General features: G+C 44.7%; 3 protein-coding genes across 5 annotated transcripts; 2 read left to right on the top strand and 1 right to left on the bottom strand.

Annotated features, from left to right (window-relative positions):
- The first annotated feature begins 1441 nt into the window (after window positions 1-1441).
- gjb1a (gap junction protein beta 1a) lies at window positions 1442-3785 on the top strand. 2 transcript variants are annotated; one of them, XM_057055047.1, is made up of 3 exons: window positions 1471-1591; window positions 1831-2036; window positions 2688-3785. In XM_057055047.1, exons 2-3 carry the CDS (start codon window positions 2009-2011, stop codon window positions 3422-3424), a joined length of 765 nt encoding a protein of 254 aa, XP_056911027.1. In that variant the 5' UTR covers window positions 1471-1591; window positions 1831-2008; the 3' UTR covers window positions 3425-3785. The 2 variants fall into 2 exon arrangements, with proteins under 2 accessions (XP_056911028.1, XP_056911027.1); XM_057055048.1 differs by lacking the exon at window positions 1831-2036 and having other exon boundaries at window positions 1442-1591.
- Window positions 3786-5874: 2089 nt separating this feature from the next.
- gja2 (gap junction protein, alpha 2) lies at window positions 5875-7093 on the top strand. The gene has a single exon (XM_057054819.1). The coding sequence runs from the start codon at window positions 5900-5902 to the stop codon at window positions 6962-6964; it is 1065 nt and encodes a 354-aa protein (XP_056910799.1). The 5' UTR covers window positions 5875-5899; the 3' UTR covers window positions 6965-7093.
- A 941-nt stretch (window positions 7094-8034) lies between these two features.
- On the bottom strand, window positions 8035-18558 carry tbc1d8b (TBC1 domain family member 8B). Of its 2 annotated transcripts, XM_057054802.1 has the most exons (21): window positions 18290-18558; window positions 16881-16991; window positions 16667-16785; window positions 16202-16427; window positions 15758-15998; window positions 15084-15291; window positions 14788-14955; window positions 14546-14707; window positions 14153-14303; window positions 13798-14012; window positions 13457-13574; window positions 13096-13381; window positions 12873-13002; window positions 12694-12792; window positions 12545-12613; window positions 12231-12471; window positions 12084-12149; window positions 11177-11269; window positions 11017-11064; window positions 10821-10918; window positions 8035-10726 (listed from the first exon to the last, which is right to left on the bottom strand). In XM_057054802.1, exons 1-21 carry the CDS (start codon window positions 18414-18416, stop codon window positions 10277-10279), a joined length of 3426 nt encoding a protein of 1141 aa, XP_056910782.1. In that variant the 5' UTR covers window positions 18417-18558; the 3' UTR covers window positions 8035-10276. The 2 variants fall into 2 exon arrangements, with proteins under 2 accessions (XP_056910782.1, XP_056910783.1); XM_057054803.1 differs by lacking the exon at window positions 11177-11269.
- Window positions 18559-18828: the final 270 nt, after the last annotated feature.

The raw sequence follows: 18828 nt of genomic DNA, 5'->3' as shown, positions 1-18828 counted from the left end.
CCTCTGTGCAGTTCATGTAGAATAAACGGGCTTGCATAGAGCTTTGAACATCTCATGGAAGTCATGTTTGTTGAGAGAGGCCACGGGCATGTGTCTGGGTGTGTACCTGCACTAGGAATGAGAAGACTTGCTCTTCCTGCACATGACGTTTCAGCAAACATATTTTGTACAAGCTGTAAAGTGTCCCTTAGTAATGCTGCAACATGTTTGTAATTAGGCTGCCATCATATCAGCGTGATATAGTTACTTTACGAGTAATTCAATTATACCACGCATAATGATATTATCAAATAAATACGTGCCAAAATAAAGCTATAATCTGAAATGAATCATAGCTTTCATAGCTTCAGACAAAGATGTCACAGTCAGTTTGCAGTAACGCCAATTGGCCACTAGGTGTCAGACTTCAGACTCATACGTCTGTTGCCGGCCTACAAATTCGGGTTTTGTGTGTCGATGTTAGAAAAAATAAGATAATTAAAATTACTAGTAATGAAGCAACGTAGAGCAAGATTTACTGTATTTATATATCATGCACAACGGATGTCAGATCATTTGATCATTTGAAATCACAGAATATCACAATGGCCCACATTTTTTTTAATAACACTGGTTATATCTCAGCATTAACAAAAACCTGACCAGTTTATAGAGAGGACAAGGAAAATGTCCATCTTTGAATTCATAAAGCCTATATTCCACTCTGTAAACCAAGAAGAATCAAAATGCAGCAAGTCTGTTCACAAGCCTTTACAGTTCTATTCCGTCATGTATCAATTCCTGAAACATATGAATAGGCTGCTTAAAAAGATATTCCACCTTAAACTATTGACCTATCAATACAAGTATGCCTCTTGATGCTAATGTTAATCTTTTTTATCGATGGAATTCCTAATAACTATTATAAGTGCTTCTTTTATTCTAGTTTTATCACTGTAATGTTTGTGTCTCTCTAAAGGGAATAAAAATGTCTAGTTACATTTATTTTAGTCGCTTGAGTAGAAAATAAGGAGTATTATTATTGCTATGAAAATGGACCTATTTGATAGGTTTCTTCCAGATAACTGGTTGACTGTGTGGTTAATATCAGGAACATTCACCCCCCCCCATTCTGATTCGCTTTCTTCAAACTCAAATTACTGTTATCGCTATTCCAGCGTCTCCATTATGACATTGTTTCGTCTGTGGAAAAGAGCAGACATTATCAAAACTCTGCGCAACCGTGTGGTGATGGACGTCTGCTCCCTTATCTTGCGACATCGTGTGTCATTCACAGCCGCTGAACTTTTTTTGTTTTACTCCAGATTGCGTCAAATCCCCGCTCTGCTTCCTCTGCAGAGCACAGCGCAATAATTGTCCCCACGCAGATTCTGCTTGACCCCAACCTCTGTAGCTGTTTGTTCGGCCGCTCTAAATGGGCCTGTTGTATGTAAATGAGGTACACCGAGGCATATGATCGGTCCAGTGCAGGGCAGTGGCTAGTGTGAGGGAAATCATTAGCAATGCAAAGTCATGGTGCTCCGATGCTCTGGTTCAGGGTTACAGACTGAAGGGGGGGGGGGATGATTACGGACCTGCTCTGCAGCTGAAGGTGAGCTCATTTCATCTGCTTTTATATCATTTCTGAGAGGGCAATGACAAACTTAGATTCAAAGGGAGAGCAACAGATGCAAATATGGCTCCACCAAATGTTTTTCTTGAGGTTTGATTCAACATTTCCACCTGGCTCTCATTAATTCAGTGGAGCACTTTCAATTTCCTTCCACTCACAAGCGGTTTAGCCGCTCGATCACAAGGTTATAAGTAAATGGTTCCACATCACACCCGTAGAACCGGAAGAGGTTCTCCTCCAGACGCGCTGAGATGCTGCAGACACCGTCACAACCTGACGTGAAGCAGTGTCACGTGACACGTGGAGCCCGACTCCTGCCAGGGAGGCAGCGAGGCTTCACTCTGGCTTCACATCCATGCCAATCAGGAGGATCCATACTGCTCCACGCTGCCTCCTATGCCTCTGACACCTCCTGCTGAGCCGGGTAATCATTTCTGGAGGAGATGAAGCATTTTTAAAAATTTTAAAAACCGATACAATGTGCAGGTTGATTTTTAGGCCCGTTGGGGTTGACAAGACAGTCAGGAGTAAAATAGTGGATCTATTTTTATTTTTTTTTGGAACCAGTTCTACCAAACGGCAGGGACAAACAAAGTAACTTCCTCATCCACGGAGCTGACAACTCAGTTCCCAGGTGGCCATTTCATGTTGTTAGTTTTAGCTGCTTAACAAAAATGCAAACTTGGTTAAGACAAGTAAAGAACGAACGGATAATTCATGTCTTACAGTTACTAATTCAGGGAGTGATTTGTAAGCTGCAAGAATGAATTCTATTTGGTCATAATGAAGAGTGACAACTGAAGCTAACTCATAAATATGAGGATGCTGAAGGCTGTTGCCGCTGACTGAGCAGGAAATTTTCATTTTTCTTGGTTATTTGGTGCCAACTGTTGCTGTCTAATCTGTTGCTATCTCATGGTGGGGGTCCAGCTGTTTTATTTATTTAAAGGTTCATTATTTAGGGATGTTTTCATGGTTGCCGATGTTACCGATGTTCAGACTCCCCATCAAAACCAGCAGTCTCCTAAGAAGCCCAGTAAATCTTTTATTTATCGCGTCTTCTTCTGCCTTTCAGACCCGGAACCAAAAATGAACTGGGCATCATTTTACGCCGTCATCAGCGGTGTGAACAGACACTCCACGGGCATCGGCCGCATCTGGCTTTCTGTGCTCTTTATTTTCCGCATCCTGGTCCTGGTGGTTGCTGCGGAGAGCGTGTGGGGAGACGAGAAGTCGGGCTTCACCTGCAACACCCAGCAGCCGGGCTGCAACAGCGTCTGCTACGATCACTTCTTCCCGATCTCCCACATCCGCCTCTGGGCACTCCAGCTCATCCTGGTCTCCACCCCTGCCCTGCTGGTGGCTATGCATGTGGCTCATCGCCGCCACATCGACAAGAGGCTCTACAAACTGTCAGGGCGGACCAACCCCAAAGATCTGGAGCAGATTAAGACCCAGAAAATGAAAATCACAGGCGCGCTGTGGTGGACGTACGTCATCAGCCTGCTCTTTCGCGTTATCTTCGAGGTGACCTTTATGTACCTATTTTACATGATCTACCCCGGTTACAAGATGATCCGGCTGGTGAAGTGTGACTCGTACCCCTGTCCCAACACAGTGGACTGCTTTGTCTCCAGGCCCACAGAGAAGACGGTTTTTACCGTCTTCATGCTGGCTGTATCAGGGGTCTGTATTCTGCTCAACATTGCAGAGGTGGTGTTCTTGGTGGGGAAGGCCTGCGGTAAACATTTACACCATGCTGGAGACTCAGCCATGGGGGCTTGGATCCAACAAAAGCTCTGCTTCCTCTAGCAACACGCACAGATTGAGGGCAAAGATAGTTCAGCGTGCAACAAACCTATATTAAAAGTACTGAAAATGCCTCAGCCTCGTGATACCACCAGTTTGCCCTTTGGCCTCAACTGTAAAATACTGAAACGTAACATGTTAATTTGTATGAAACCAATGGAAAAGAGTTTCAGAAATCCAGTGCACTGATTTGTTTTTGCCTGTGCACTCAGAGCATATGGCATCATTTACCTCACACGTGGCCTCTCAGCTTGTACTTCTGCCTAAATCAACAGAAACTTAGTAAATAAAAGGTTAGGTTGTACTAATTCATTTTTTTAACGAGTCAAAGGATAAAGTTAAATAAAACATACACTGAGTTAAATCTGGGTTGTGTGATTGTCTAATTTTCTAACTCCACCCTGGGATTAAATATGCTGAGCGTCCACAGAGGAAAACTGGGACTCAATGTCACCGAGTGGTGAAGCAGCTTCCATCCATGATGACAGCTGTCAGAACAGGTCCAACCGACTGAATTCTCCTCTTGGAGGCCGACGTGCAGAGTTTTGGGTTTTCAATAGACACCAGAGGGGTCAGCGCGAGGGTGATTATTGTGACCCGGTGAGCTGCTGTGACCGGGGGACGAAAGGCGCTCCCCTTAATGTGGAACTCTTCCCATATAAAGACTTCTCTTTATATGGAACCTGTCAACACAGGCCGCCCGTAGAGCGCTGATCGATATGGAGCACGTTTACCAGAACTCTGGGTCCCTTACGTGCGAGTGGTGTCAGGAACAGTCCAACCAGCTTCGTCCTCACCTCACACCTTTGATGGATCCTTTATCTTAACCTGAATGGTGACACCAAATGTAAACTGGTGTAAGGAGAGTTCAGGGCAGCTATATTTGAACTGAGACGACTTGACGTACCTCCATTCAGTCAAGTCCCCATGAGAGCGACAACAGAGCCCCTCCCTTGGTCGCCTATTTCGAGCACACCGACATGTAAGACCGACCTGTGTGTGTGTGTGTGTGTGTGTGTGTGTGTGTGTGTGTGTGTGTGTGGTGTGTGTGTGTGTGTGTGTGCGTGCAGCTGAAGGTCGGGCATTGATCAGGTCAGAGAGGGAGGGCAGAAGGCGGGATCACATGGTGGAAACCAGATGAGAGTTGAGACTGAGGTTTTCTCTCATTGGTTGCGGAGAAGATGGAACCTGAGTGACTGAACCAAACGGACTCAGACATCAAAGCTGAGCAGCTGGAGATGAACATTATCAGGTATGTTTAATGAGCAAAACTCACCGATTAATCATCCTGAAAGTATGGAGACTTCCTACTAACACACAGTACAGCTGGTTTACTTCCACTGTGGACACTTACTCACCAAATGTCCGACAGGTGCTCGTGAGGGTTTTTTTTCCTCCACGGCCACGCTGTAATCAATAGGTGGTGAACTCTAAACTACAGTCCTAATTCTGGAGTCGGGGAGAACTGTTGACTTGTGTGTCACAAGATCTAGAGCTGAACATCTCCCCAGGTCGCTGCAGGGCTTTTTTCCTACACACTCTCAGCACTGTCTTGCTTCCTTTTAATGAGTTTACGCTGGGTGGTAATTTGGGGCATTACAAATATGAAATTCACTTCTCATCAGTGTTTGTCTTGGTAAGCTGCCCCTGGGTGCTGCCGTGGCCTCTGACTGTGAGTAAGATGCCAGTTTTGGTGACAGAATCCTCCAAATTGCACGACAATAAATCTCTTTTTTGATCATTTCACATATGTTAGCAGGATTTAGACACCTTAGACAACATTTCTTTAAAGTTAATGAACCTTTGAAGGGTAGATCAACTGATGTGATTTAGGGTGAAAGATGTAATTATAGTGATTTTAGCCTCTTTCAACCCTTTGTTCTGGTTTTAAAAACAAAAAATGCTACCGGTACTATTTATTGCCACCACACACTGTTTAATGGTGGGCAGATATAACTAAACCACACACCTGTTGGCTCTACTGCCCTCTGATGGTTGGATACGGTAGAGGAAAACCTCCCTCCCATTAAATCACTGTAACCCTAAAACCAGGACTTCCTCTGTCTCTCCAGCAAAGTTACTGTTCATTTGGGTTAGTTTGTTGAAGGGATCTGATTTTAATGAGTGCTTTGATCCAGAATGAACGGGGGTCAAATGTCAGAACTGGTCACTGAGCTCTGCTATTATGGCCGCAGTGTGGGCGGGAACTCCAGACCTCAGCACTGATTCCCTGCTACTACAAATGGCATTACAGCACAAAATGGCAGCGCTCAAATCGCCAGGTCACTGGCCTTGGTTCTCTGTTGATCTCCACTGCTTCGCTAGGTCAAGTCAGATCAATGCAGAACTCCATAAAAACCCTGTTGTTGCTCGGGGATAATAATAAAATTCTTTCTTGGTATTCACATTCTGTTCTTCACCTTTCTCTATAGCTGTCCATCCTGATTCTTTGGATAGAGCTAAGACGATATCAGAGCTATGGGGGACTGGAACTTGTTGGGGAAGCTGCTGGAGAGTGCCCAGGAACACTCCACTGTTGTGGGAAAAGTCTGGCTGACAGTGCTGTTCATCTTCCGTATCCTGGTGCTGGGAACTGCCGCGGAGAAGGTGTGGGGGGATGAACAGTCCGGCTTCACGTGCGACACCAAGCAGCCCGGTTGTCAGAACGTTTGCTACGACAAGACTTTCCCCATTTCTCACATCCGCTTCTGGGTGATGCAGATCATTTTTGTCTCCACGCCCACCCTTATCTATTTGGGCCACATCCTTCATTTGGTTCGCATGGAGGAAAAAGAGAAGCAGAAAGAGAAGGACCTCGCAGCCCTGTCTGAAAAGCAGGAGCAGTTGCTTGGCAACAAGCCAAAGAAGGCCTCAATTAAAGACAACCAGGGCCACGTGCGTTTGCAAGGAGCCCTGCTGCGAACTTACGTCTTCAACATTATCTTCAAGACCCTGTTTGAAGTGGCCTTTATTGTAGCTCAGTACTTCCTCTATGGTTTTGAGCTAAAGCCGATGTACACCTGCGACCGCTGGCCTTGTCCCAATATGGTGAATTGCTACATTTCGCGGCCCACCGAGAAGACAGTCTTCATCCTCTTCATGCTGGCTGTGGCCTCCATCTCGCTGCTGCTCAACCTGGTGGAAATGTACCACCTGGGTTTCACTAAGTGCCATCAGGGTCTTCGATACAGGCGATCAAGGGTCAAAAACCCGCCTCCCAAGGCCCTGCCCGAGTCCGTCGTGCCCTTTGCCCCCAGCTACAACTACTTCTCCGGTCATCCCGCGGTGCCGGAGCCGTTTTCATCTAACCCAAAATACAGCGTGACAGAGCCCAGCTCCGCTTACAGCCCCTACAGCAGTAAGGCTGTCTACAAGCAGAACAGAGACAATCTGGCCGTGGAGAGGAAAGGAAAATCCGAGGACGAGATCGTGATGGAGAGGAAACCCTCCTCTCCTGCTTTGGAGATGTCCGTCGACAATCAGCGCCGAAACAGTCAGTCAAGCAAGCACAGCAAGAGCAGACTGGACGACCTAAAGATCTAAAGATCATCAGCGGGAAGAGGGACTTTGGGACGCTGCAGGATGTGTGATGTGGTTTAGAAGTCGGTCTGGTGACTATTTTTAAATGGTTTCTGTCATAAAATGTCTAAAAGAAAATTTGTCTTGGTGGTATATACTGTCTTTTGTAGTTTGATAAGTGCAGTCTTGTTCACAAGTGTTTAAAAATCCAGGTGATGTAACCGATATCTGACAACTGACATGGTTTCACATGTGAAAGTGCGCAGACAGACAGGAGGAAGAAGGTTTCAAGGCAAAACCGCGGTAATGTCGTCCACCTAGAATTAAAACGCTCAGCTCCCCTGGATGTGTGGCGAACAGGTGACAGGGGTGTAAAGTCGTGACCTTTGACTGACAACCGTACGCAACCAAATCTGGGAGCCAGAATAGTCCGAGTGACACACAGAGACTCGCTGTCACCGAGTCAGGCTGCCACTTATAAATCAGACACAGTGAACACTTTAGGAGGAGTCAACTTTTAAAGTGTCTGTTTATGTTGCTGTTGTGTTGGTGTGTGTGCATCATCGCTGAGCATATAACACACAGCAAAGGAACACAGTATTTCTCTCCAGACTCATTCTGGTTGTCATGAGAAGCCCTGAATCCAAAACCCAATGAAAACAAAAAAAGGAAGGTATTTGAATATCTTCTATCTAAACGTATCCTCATGGGCAGCGCCTGTAATTACGCTGCATATAACCTACGTGCTGTACACCCCACCCCAGGAACCAAGAGTATTATGGGTTGGCTGAAGAAGGCAGGTGGGCTTTAAAAGGGTTAAAAATAATATGACCAAAAATGACCTATTTCCTGGTTCCCTTACGTGGTCAGCGAACAGATGCGTCACCTCAGATATTTACTGTTGTTGGGGAGTCGGGTGTTTCAGGTCAGCTGTTGTCAGCCTCCAGACTGGTGACTAAACTGCCAACACTAACTGACACACTGTGACTTACGACACTTTACATTTTTCGAACCGATTATAGTCTGAGATGTCATAAGAGAGCACATAAGACACAGTTAAGAGTCAATAGCTAATTTCCGACAGTCAGACAAGACAATCGGGAAATTTTTATTTATTATTTAGTGACATTTACACGTTTCATTACGTCTGGATTTGGAACACAGAAAATGGCAATATTTCATGTTGATATATATTAATATTGTGGAATCGTTGCTCTAAATGCTCAATAATGTGTATCTTAGCCCTTTATTTGTCCACCCATAACTATACGACACCCTAAAGACGCTACGCTTCATCGTTTGAACTTCAGATTTAGACACACGCGCGCGAGTCTAGACATGACTTTGTGACACAAACCCAAACAGAAATGTGCTAAATATCAGGTTCATGTGGTTCTGCAGACGATGCTCAGAATAACACGGACCTCTTCAGTCATACATCCATTACTCTTTATTTTAATGCCTCTGTACGGAGCTTTAAAAAACAAAAATAAAAACGTAAAAACAGATCAAGATTCATGGAAGAAATGATCAAACAAAGGCTACAGACTATAAAAGCAGTAAACTCCATATACGCATAAAAATGACTCGATTAACCTCAAACTTCAGAAACAGGAAGAGGTGTATTTGGTGACAACTAAGGGGCCAGAATTTACCAGGCTGGCCCCCAGGCAGGGACATGGTCCTGGGGTCACTGCTGAAAGACTGGCAAAACTATGATGGTACAGGGGGAACACAAGGGTGGGGAAACAGAATAATCACAGCCATCTGTGTCACTGTATGACAGCATAACGATTCAACTTGAATTTAAACAACGGCACCACGCAGGGGACAGAAGGGCTGTAAGCTATGTTGATTCTGCATAAACGATGTTTGTAGGTAAACGGTTCACTTCTATTGATGTCAAAAGACTTAAACACATGTAAAATATCCGTGAAATGCATTACAGACTGGTCCTATATTATAAAGAATAAAAATAAGGTACTCAAGCATTTAACATCTTCATGATCTGAGCATAGATTTTCAAGCAAAAAGAAAAATTAAGGAAAGTAAATTGCACGCAACCCTAAAAGGTCATACAAAAACGTCTCGTCTATAAACAGGCAAAAATTAAAGCTCCCTAAATGAGCTGATTTGGCCCCTGGATAACATGCTGCAGCACAAGCGGGCATGGCCTTCTTGTAATCAAAGCTTGTCAGAGACTTGTCATGCACACCTACACATCCCAAAGCCCCAGAACACTGTGCAAAAGATTCACCGAGACAGAAGCAGCAGCAGAGAAACACAGATGAGAAGAAAACAGCTAAAATACTGTCAAATCTGGCTTGTCTTTACAAGGAACACTGTAGCTGCAGCTCTTCAAAGGATACATACAATTCTGTAACTACGCTACACATGCTCTATAGGTTTTACAGATATATTTAAGCTATGTAGAACTCAATCCTATATTTTACCTGTCCCAGGTGGGGAAAAAAATATCCCATTTACATTAGACAAATTGCACCCTGAGATTAGAGAAAATAAAATGTCCCTTAAAGGTCCACAACAGTCAACAAGTTTGTTTTTTACGACAGTTAAACAACTTCTGACCTGACTTCTTATGGACAAAGTGCTGCACAATTTCACTGTGTTGCATCCTACATATACAGTACAGTGAGGCGGACATCAGCAAACGGAACATCGACCAATCGCACAGTGCACATTTACTGAAGCGAAGGGCAGAAACTGCACAGGGATTCAAAATAATGACACTTAGAAGCGAGTTTCACACCGCGACTCATGCTATAATATTGGTGCTGCATAAACGGGATGTGCGTAAACAAGGCGGCCGGGGATGCGGTTGTTATTGCAAATGTGTGATGTGAGACTTTAATGTTCTCTTGCACTTCCTCGGAAATGCGCGTGTCCTTTAATGATTGCTCACAGCACTGCTGATCATAAAGCTGGTGAGGTTTTAAAAGCAAAACTAGATGCATCGCGTGTAGCAACTACCAGTAATCTGACACAGTAAATATATCCAGATATACAGACAGGGTGTCAGTCAGTCACTTTGTCTGTGTCACGTGTTATTGAGCTGTAGGTCGGGAACACAGACGGACACGGACCACATTTCTGAAAGTAAGGGGTTTTCTGCATGTGAGGATAGAAACTGGACTGTATCAGCTGCATTGTACACAGGGGAACACAATTCACCCTCAATCAAACATTTTAAAAAAACTGCAGGTATAAGAAATTAATTGAAATTAACCCGCACACTTAACTTAGCCTTTTAAATGGAGAAGAAAAACAAAATTCCCTTAAACTTCTGGGTTTGAATCAAAACCACGGTATCAGTAATTAGGTTTCCATTCTTTTATTTGCGGTTAGCCTCAACTGGGCAACCTTAGCTTGTCCCAGTTTAGCGTGAAAATCAATGGGCCTTTCAAAAAAGGTGACTACGGCCGGCTCGTTTAGAAGAGAAGCGAGGACTTGCTCAAATGAAAACGACCACTCCATCTCCGACGGCTCGGAGCCGTTGTCCTGACTGTTGTTGGAGCTGGAGGTCTTGGAGCTTTCAGGGGTGGAAGAGGTTTCTTTGGAGGGCGACTCCTCCTCCTGTTCCGCAGCAGCAGCGTTAGCAGGCTGGCAGGACTCATTTGGGCTACTGGGCTCCTGCAACCTCCGTCCTACCTCCTCCATCCTCAGAAGGAGGCTGGTCACATGAGCCACCGCTCGGTACAGGGACTCCTCCTCCGGATCGCCGTGAAAGATGTTGTACAGCGTCTTGGTGAACTGAATAAACTGAGCCTGAGGTTGAAAAATAAGATCATGTGATGCACAATTTCATACATATACTGTATATATCAGCAAATTACATCAAATGAAATGGGGACTGATTAACCTGATTAATTCGAGGTAGATCCTTGATGGTTTCTTCCTTCTTTAGTATTTCACTTTGCCATTGTTTCAGGTAAGCCTGCAAGTCAACCTTTCCTCGACCTGTCCGTTGCACACACAAATGATACACTTTAGTTAACAAAGCAAAGATTTCTATGAAAGCCATCAAGTGGCTGCAATAAAATAAGGCAAAGAACTACCTCTTTCAGGACTTTTCCTTATCACGCCATCTTCAGGAAGATCAAACGCTAAAAATGTGAACAAAGCAAGTGAGGAAATGATTTAAGATCAAGAATATCAAGGCAGACAGAGATCAGGAAGTGATTTTTGAAAAGGAAAAGACAGCATAAAGAAGCTAACCAGAGAGGCTATTCAAATGAGCAGAGTCTTCAGCCACCGGAACAAAATGAGGGATTTTCTGTTCCTTTAGGTGAATAGGGCTTCCTGTGAAAGCTACCAGACACTAAGAGTAAGTACTGAGAAGAAAGATACAGAGAAAGGTAAAAGAGCCAACAGACCACCCCAAAAAAGCAAGCTGTTCCAAAGATGAATAGAAAGAGTGTCCAGATGTTGGGTAGCCACAGATGTATGACTGAAGCTGATAACTCCCATCTGCAGCAGTGCATGCTTAGGCTGGAAAAGCATGTTAGATCTCAATATCACAGGACTGAATTTCCTTTAATGTAACGTTTGGCCCAGGTTCAATGATGGGCATTTATGAGCGCTGACAGCCTCCTGAGCCTGAAACCACCATCTCTGAATTTTCTACAAATCTGCAGGTGCTTTATAGAGGGAAAATAAATCCTGCCCAAGTTCTGGACCTGTCCTTGGTGCTGAAGCGACACGCAGTCGCCCCGTGATACAGAAAACAAGCTTTGCTCTTTGATGTTGAGCGCTCTGCCACACCATGAGCAGTGACTCAGTACGCTCGGGCCTCTACGCTGTCAGCTACAATTTGAGCATTTGTTCCCGATCACACATCCGCTTTCATGGAGAAACTAGCTCACTGCACATACCCTCACACCCGCGGTTACCATGGCGAAGCCTTCAAGCATGTACTGCTGCATGACGCAGCTACACATTGAAGGACGGCTCCTTCCCACAGGAAATGTGCTCAGCTGAGAACACAAAGGCTGACTGATACAGTTACTGTAGATCGCAGACTGATGCCAGCTTAGATCCCTGACCTATGACCCCTCAGGGTGTACATGATCACTGCATCTGACGGTTCAAATCGATGCCGCACTCGTGTGGCTTCATCACTCACCTGGTGGCAAGTGTAGCTTGAAGAGAAACTTCAGCTTGTTGGTGAAAGATCCACAGTAGAGAGTATCTACAGGGGAGGCAGGTGGAAATGACAGTGAGGGAAGCTTAACAGCTGCGTTAATGGAAAACATGGGAGGCAGAAATGTACCCAGAGAACAGGAGAATTCTTTAAAGTTGACGAGGCCATCCTGGTTCTCATCTATCAGGCGGAAGATCCAGAGAGACAGAGGGCCCTTGGCTGTGCAGAAGGACCAGGGCTCCAGCAGGGAGAAGAGCAAGCTGAACTGGTGGTAACCTAACTGGTACTGTTCCAGATAAGCTTGACTGGGGTCATGATGGAGCAGAGCGGGGCTCTTTATTTTCCAATAACAGGAGAGGAAATGCTGCCTCTAATGAAAGAAAAAGGTTCTCTTTTTTTAATTACAAAAGTTGAGATTTTTACATTACCATATACACACTTACTTTGAATAAATTATAGAGCTCATCGAGCAGTGAGGCGTTAAATCGGACTTCTTGAGACACCACACGAATCTGAAAACCAATGCACGGTTATCACAACAGCGCCGGCCCGGTTCAGCGCGATTCCACATTAAAACCAAACAACCACTCACGACGTTTTGTTTGGTCGTATCCTCCAGCGTCTGGATCACGTGCAGTTTGTTTCGTTTGCGTGAACTCTCCACTTCCTCCGAACGGATATTTCCATATTTCTGAAACGAAGCACAATCAATTAAGCCCACTTAATGCCATCAACGCTGAGCAGAACCGACAAGGGAAAAACTTGCATTACCTCATAAGCCTCTCGGATCAGCTCACTGATATCCACAGTGAAGTGAGAAGCCTTATCATTGTTGCCCACTGGAGCCTGCTGCACAGTTGGGGGCAGGGGACTGTCTTTGTTTGTTACGCTGTCAAAGAATCTGCAACAACACCATGAGAGACAGAAACCTATAATTAACTCCTGGAGAACATTCGCAATTAACCAGCCCCCTTCTGCTCGTGGTCACACAGACTTGTTGAGGATGGTGACGGCCTCGGCGTCATCGTGGCAGCTGATCAGAGCGTCCATGTTGTAATCCAGCACCGCCAGGCCAAGTTGCAGAATGGCTTTGATGCCATCATAGAAGAAACAGTCCACCACGTTGACCGCGCTCTCTATTGGCAGGACGCTGATGAAGAGAGTGAGGAACCAGGACAGCGACACAGATGAGAAGAAACTCAGGTCGGTCATGTGCTCCACCAGCTGGGGGAGGTGTTCTCGGATCAGGTCCTCAAACACCGCCTGGTCAACCAGAGCGCCTAATAAAAACAGGTGCAACATTTCAGACAGCGAGAACCACAACATGACACCACATCTTCCACTTCTTCCCTCACCTATAATTCGACGGTTAAAGTAATCGGGCAGCATCCTCTCACAGACAGCCACAAGCAGCCAGAAAGCCTCCTCTTCTTTTGCATAGAGCAGGAGAACCGAGGTGAGGATGTTCATGGCCTGCAAACAGGGAGAGCTCACCAGTCTAATTGCAAGTGGAAAAGGACGTCGGCGTAATGCTCACGTTGCATTTTAATGCCTTAATGAGAGTTGAAATGGATTTTTAAAACTGCTTTTTGTAGAAATTAGTCCAATCAGAGAAAAGAACATGGTGATTTTACAACTTCTATATATTTAATTGTGGTAAATACCTGCTTGGAAGTCAGGACTGTCTCTAACGTACCTGGCAGTAGCCAATCTTAGGGTTCCTGTATGCATAGGCAGTGAGGACTCTGCGCAGAGCAGAAATTCCTGTGTCACTCTGAAATGCTGGGTGCTCTGGCAAAGAGCGATGCAAGTCCCTCTCAATTTCATCTGTAGCCAAAGTGCTGGTGCCAAGAGACTGCTCGACCAGCTCAGAGTAATACCCGGGGTGAGTGGCCATGTCGTTGACAGCACCTACAGAGGCAGAAAACCAGCCGAATGGGAAGAGCAGCCGCTCCCACATGTTGAGCCAGCCATATGCTGAAGAGTTTGTGCATAATGCCGCAAAATTGTGTCCCATGTGCATCTGCTGGAAATTTAGGGGCTAGAACTACCTGAAAACAACATCCACAGCTCTCCTCTCAGGGCCTCTGGGACTCCACGTACGATCAAGTCTCGTGTTTTCCTGGTGAAGAACATGGCCATGCCACGTCCGTATTCAGAAAAGTGGATGTTCCATGACTGCTCCTTCATCTTTTCTTTGAGCTGTCAATAACACAGTTAGTACACGCCTCAGTGTTATTGTTCTTCCCCTGCAGTGCATGTATAAATGGAACATGCGCGCTCCTTTTTTATTCATTTCCACATCGCTCAACACCCACCTGCACACCCCCGTCCTGCAGTTTCATCACATCAATGTAATCCAGGACAACTTTCTAAGATTCACGGCTTTCTACTAAAATGCACATGAAAACATGCAGCAGTGCATTTCAAATAGTTGTCGTTACCATTTTTGGGTCGAGGTTCTCAACATCCTGAGGGTGGAAAACAGTCATGAGAGCCTCCGTGCTCACGGCCTTGCTGCTGTCTTTCTGTCCGACCATCAGTGTAACGTCCTCTGGGTTGTCCTCAAAATGGTTGATGAGCGACTGGCACTCGCCTCGTATGGCCTTGATGACACACACATTTTTTTTCATAACACTGCACCGTCAGTCCAAAACATTTCTCAAATTGCAGTAAAATGTTGTACCTCTGATGAAGCCGAGTGCTGGGGGCTGGGACTGATCCCGCACCTGCTACGGATTGTGTTGGCAAGCCGCTGGTATTCTCGAACCTCAGAGAAACGCATCGCCCTCTTGCCGCGCACACAGACGGTCAAAGCCTTGCTGCTAGAATCCGGTTTCTCAACATTCACAACCTGGGAGGACCGTGACGGAGCAGAGAGAAAGGCAATAGCCGTTGCAAAGCATCAGTATGCATGATGCTACTCGAATTCTGGCAGTGCTTCTAGCAATCATGTAATGCAGTGTCGTTAGTTCTCCGTACCTCCCGCATTGGAATGATGACATGACACTGGCTTCCATCCTGGCTGGCGAAGCACAGGTAGTTCTCAGACAGGCATATCTTTCCCAGTGTGTTGAAATGACTGAATGGCACCCACAGAAAGCTTTCATGCACTTCCAACAGGTTTTCCTCTTTGGGAAGCCTGAAAAATGTCCGGAACTGTTCGCTCTTTGCATGTGCTTCCAAACCCCTGCAACACAGCAACAAATCATTCATTTATGTAATTTAAATTATGACACTGATAAATATACCAAACTACCACATTTTCTGACACTGGGACCAATATTAAACAGAAGTAGTGATAGTTATTAATAGTTAATTAAATGTTTTATACTGTGTGGAAATAAATCCCTGTATCTAGTGAACTGGATGATTATTTCCTCATGGGTCTTTTCCTAGACTTCCTTATGACATAAATATTAAATGAATAATTTCTGAGCTTGATCTTGAGCTGGTATGCATCATTGAAATGGAGCAAGTGAAGTGACTCGGACTTTAAAACACCTGCCTCTGCAAGTCTGCCAGTCCAAACAGCTCTTATGAACACTAAAGCCATGTGAGCTCCGTCAGACTCTGTGTTCACCCAGGCTCTATAAACTGGCAGCCAGCACTAACGGGATCATGCAAAGCAGTGCAGTCAGGCAGACACGCCGTACCTCTTGGTAATATGAAGGGGGTCGGAGAGTGCTGGCTCGCTGTCGAAGGATTCTTTATCAAAGAGACGCTTGATGGAATAAGCAGCCAGCTGTTCCATGATAACAAATGTCTCGTTTAGGTGCAGCAGCATTGAGAAATAATGATCCTCTCCGTGAGCCAACACATGGATGCTCTCAGTCAGTATAACATTCGAGGTTTTCTCGAGCCTCCAAATCTCATCCCAGGAGATGATTAGTTTAACTGCAGAGTCATGACAATAGCATTATAGCATTATATACCCGACTTCATACTTCAATTTACAGCAAGAAAAATAGCTTATTGAACATTTTTGGAAGCTATCATTAGTGATTTGTGTAATATTCGTTTAAATGTGCTCATTAGTGTCTGGAGCTCTACAGCAACAGGATTTATCGTTATTTGACTAAAATGGAATAACTGCTCACCCTCAGATCCCAGCAGGAACGAGTAGAAGCATAAGAAGTTTGTGCTGAGGTAGAGCCAGCCCTGGCACGGGACTTTGCCTTTCCAGTAGCTGCATGAGTAATACGTGACCAGCTTTTCCTCCGCTGGCAGCTCAAACCACTTCTCAAATCTAAGGAGTGCTTCTCGGAACTTTTCAGGATCGTCTTCTAAGATCAGAGATGTTTTTCCTTCCTCTGCAATAAGACCCTATGAGACCAAAATGGAGGGTTACCCTAAATGTGTCAGTCAAAGATGCTCCAACCAATGTACAACTGCAGGGGAGGAATACGGTGGTTAATCTGAGGGAATTTAAAATAACTTGGATAATCTTGATAAATGTCCTGTACTGGATCTTTAGCCTATGTCACTGCCACAACCTATATTTCCAGTTTTCCCCTCCTGGAGTTTCATTAGGATTGCAATGATGACTTTGATTCTGTTCTTACTCTAATCTTTCCCTGCACAAAGCTGGTGATATCTTCACTGGAGTCAAAAACGGAGAGAGTCCGCATGATGTTCTGCTGCAGCCAGTCCCAGTGCTGCACAATCTCTTCTTGTGTGACACCTGAGCAAATATCAATAATGCATTTGGTTTCAATTCAAGCTTTAGGCTGAAGGATTTGTCAAAAACAACACCTTGCAAACAAAACTGGCACATACCGCATGCTATTGTCCAATATATTTGTGAATCTGGAGTGTGGTGCAGAATCCGGTAGGGAGCAACCTTTGATGTGAAGTCCAACACGGTATCCAGAGTTCCCACAAGGAGGCCTGCAACATTAAAAAGGGCTGTTTCTAAGCCATTTTCTGGTAAATGGTTAATTAGGATCAAATGCAACACAAGCGGAATCTTGGCTCAAGAGAAGGTGGGGTGGTGCATTCAAATTCCTTATAACATCAAAAATCCAATCACGATCTCTATGTTCTTAGAAAATTAAAGACCATTCTGCAGTCCAACCTGCACGAATAAAATGGGCAAAATCCAGGTCCCTTACAACTTCTCTCCAACATGTCCTCCGTGAATAATTAACAAGGTCACAGTAAAACCGCACCCGTGCTCTTCTCCCTCACACTGCCCTGCCTACCACACATTGGTCTATTCCCCACGTAATCTGTGAAAACGGGTTTAAAAATCCAACGGGAGTCAAAAAATAATGTTGTTATCAGTGCATTATGTGACGCAGTGAAGGACAGACTCGTACACATACATAAGAAGAGAGACTTTCAAGTGCAATCTGCTGGATAAGAGTGGTGTTTTCATTCGTCTGGGTCAGCAAAGCAACAACCATTTTGACATATTGTTAAAATTTCTATTCATAAATAAAAGGGATGTCACACTGTTGCATAAGTTTGAAAGATGTGGCCAACAACGATTGGTGACACAAAACAGCACTATTGTGTTGAGTAAGAGGTAAAAAAACCAAGAACGAATAGGAAACCAACATTTAAAGAAAAATAAAGCCAGTGTTTTTACTGTATTGAAAGCACAGCTATAAAACCTCAAATTCTATCCATACCTACAGATATAAATGTGTCTTGACATTGACATAAAAGTCAAAAGATGATCTGCTTCACACTAAATTTTGGGTGAAACCTCAACCAGACAGATGCCGGGGGAGAGGGTTAGTGTCTGGGTCGGAACAGCAGCAGCAGGTTCATTCCAAAGGTTTCTGCAGTAACTTTTCCTGCTAAATCACCAAACCTGACCCAGCAGCGGCTCCAAGTTCTTAGGCCGCTGTGCAAAAGTGTGCACAGACGGCTCCCATGGTGGTCTCCTTATTAACCCCAGTCTGAAACGATCCATACAAGCCAGACAAACAAACTTACAGGGACCTTTAGTCTCTTTCACCAGTATGTCAACAACAGGAGAAAACAGCTGTTCTGACACTTAGCTTGTACCTGTTGCTCTGGGGCATTTTTTAGATGCCCACCCTGTACACGGCAGGCTAGCAGACGCAACATACGTCGACTTTGTAAAACATGAACTTGCGTCTACCAGTGTGCTTCAGTTTAGTAGCAGTAGATCTCCTCCACATGTGAGGAGGAGGCAACAGAAACGCTAACGTTACCTGTCAAGCCGCCTCCACCTTCTCCGTAACCTCGTCTCCTTTGCAGTACGAAATACTCATTATCCTTCTCAGTAACCCATAATTTAAAGGCGTTTTTCAGCAGAATCTCCTCGGGTTTGAGCCACATGTTTCCAGTGTCATGGAGTTATCTATTAAATGCACCTGACATGTCACGGCTATCAGTAATATCCGACAACAAACCCGTGGACATTTGTTTGCGACCGAATCCCTCCCTTCCCACGTCGACAAAAAATTCTGCCAGAGTCGCGCTGCATTCTGGGATTGTAGTCTTTTTTAGAAGAAAAGGGGAAGCGGTGCTGTGAGACGAATGAATTTACCACGAAAAATTATAAATGGTCACATTTAATACAACGTTTGTGCTTATTTTTTCGAACCTTAATCATAATCAAAATAAAATATTTGTTCTCAAAATGAATTATTATTACTGTTAAGATAGTGGATGTAGTATTTGCAGCTTAAGTTACTCGTCGCTCTGTATTTTTAGTTGAGTATTTGCATACTGATACGAAAAGATTATG

The sequence above is a fragment of the Takifugu flavidus genome, chromosome 14 (assembly GCF_003711565.1).
Source record: "Takifugu flavidus isolate HTHZ2018 chromosome 14, ASM371156v2, whole genome shotgun sequence".
NCBI lineage: Eukaryota > Metazoa > Chordata > Actinopteri > Tetraodontiformes > Tetraodontidae > Takifugu > Takifugu flavidus.
The sequence above is the reverse complement of the archived record's forward strand: the minus strand, read 5'-3'. Positions and strand labels throughout refer to the sequence as shown.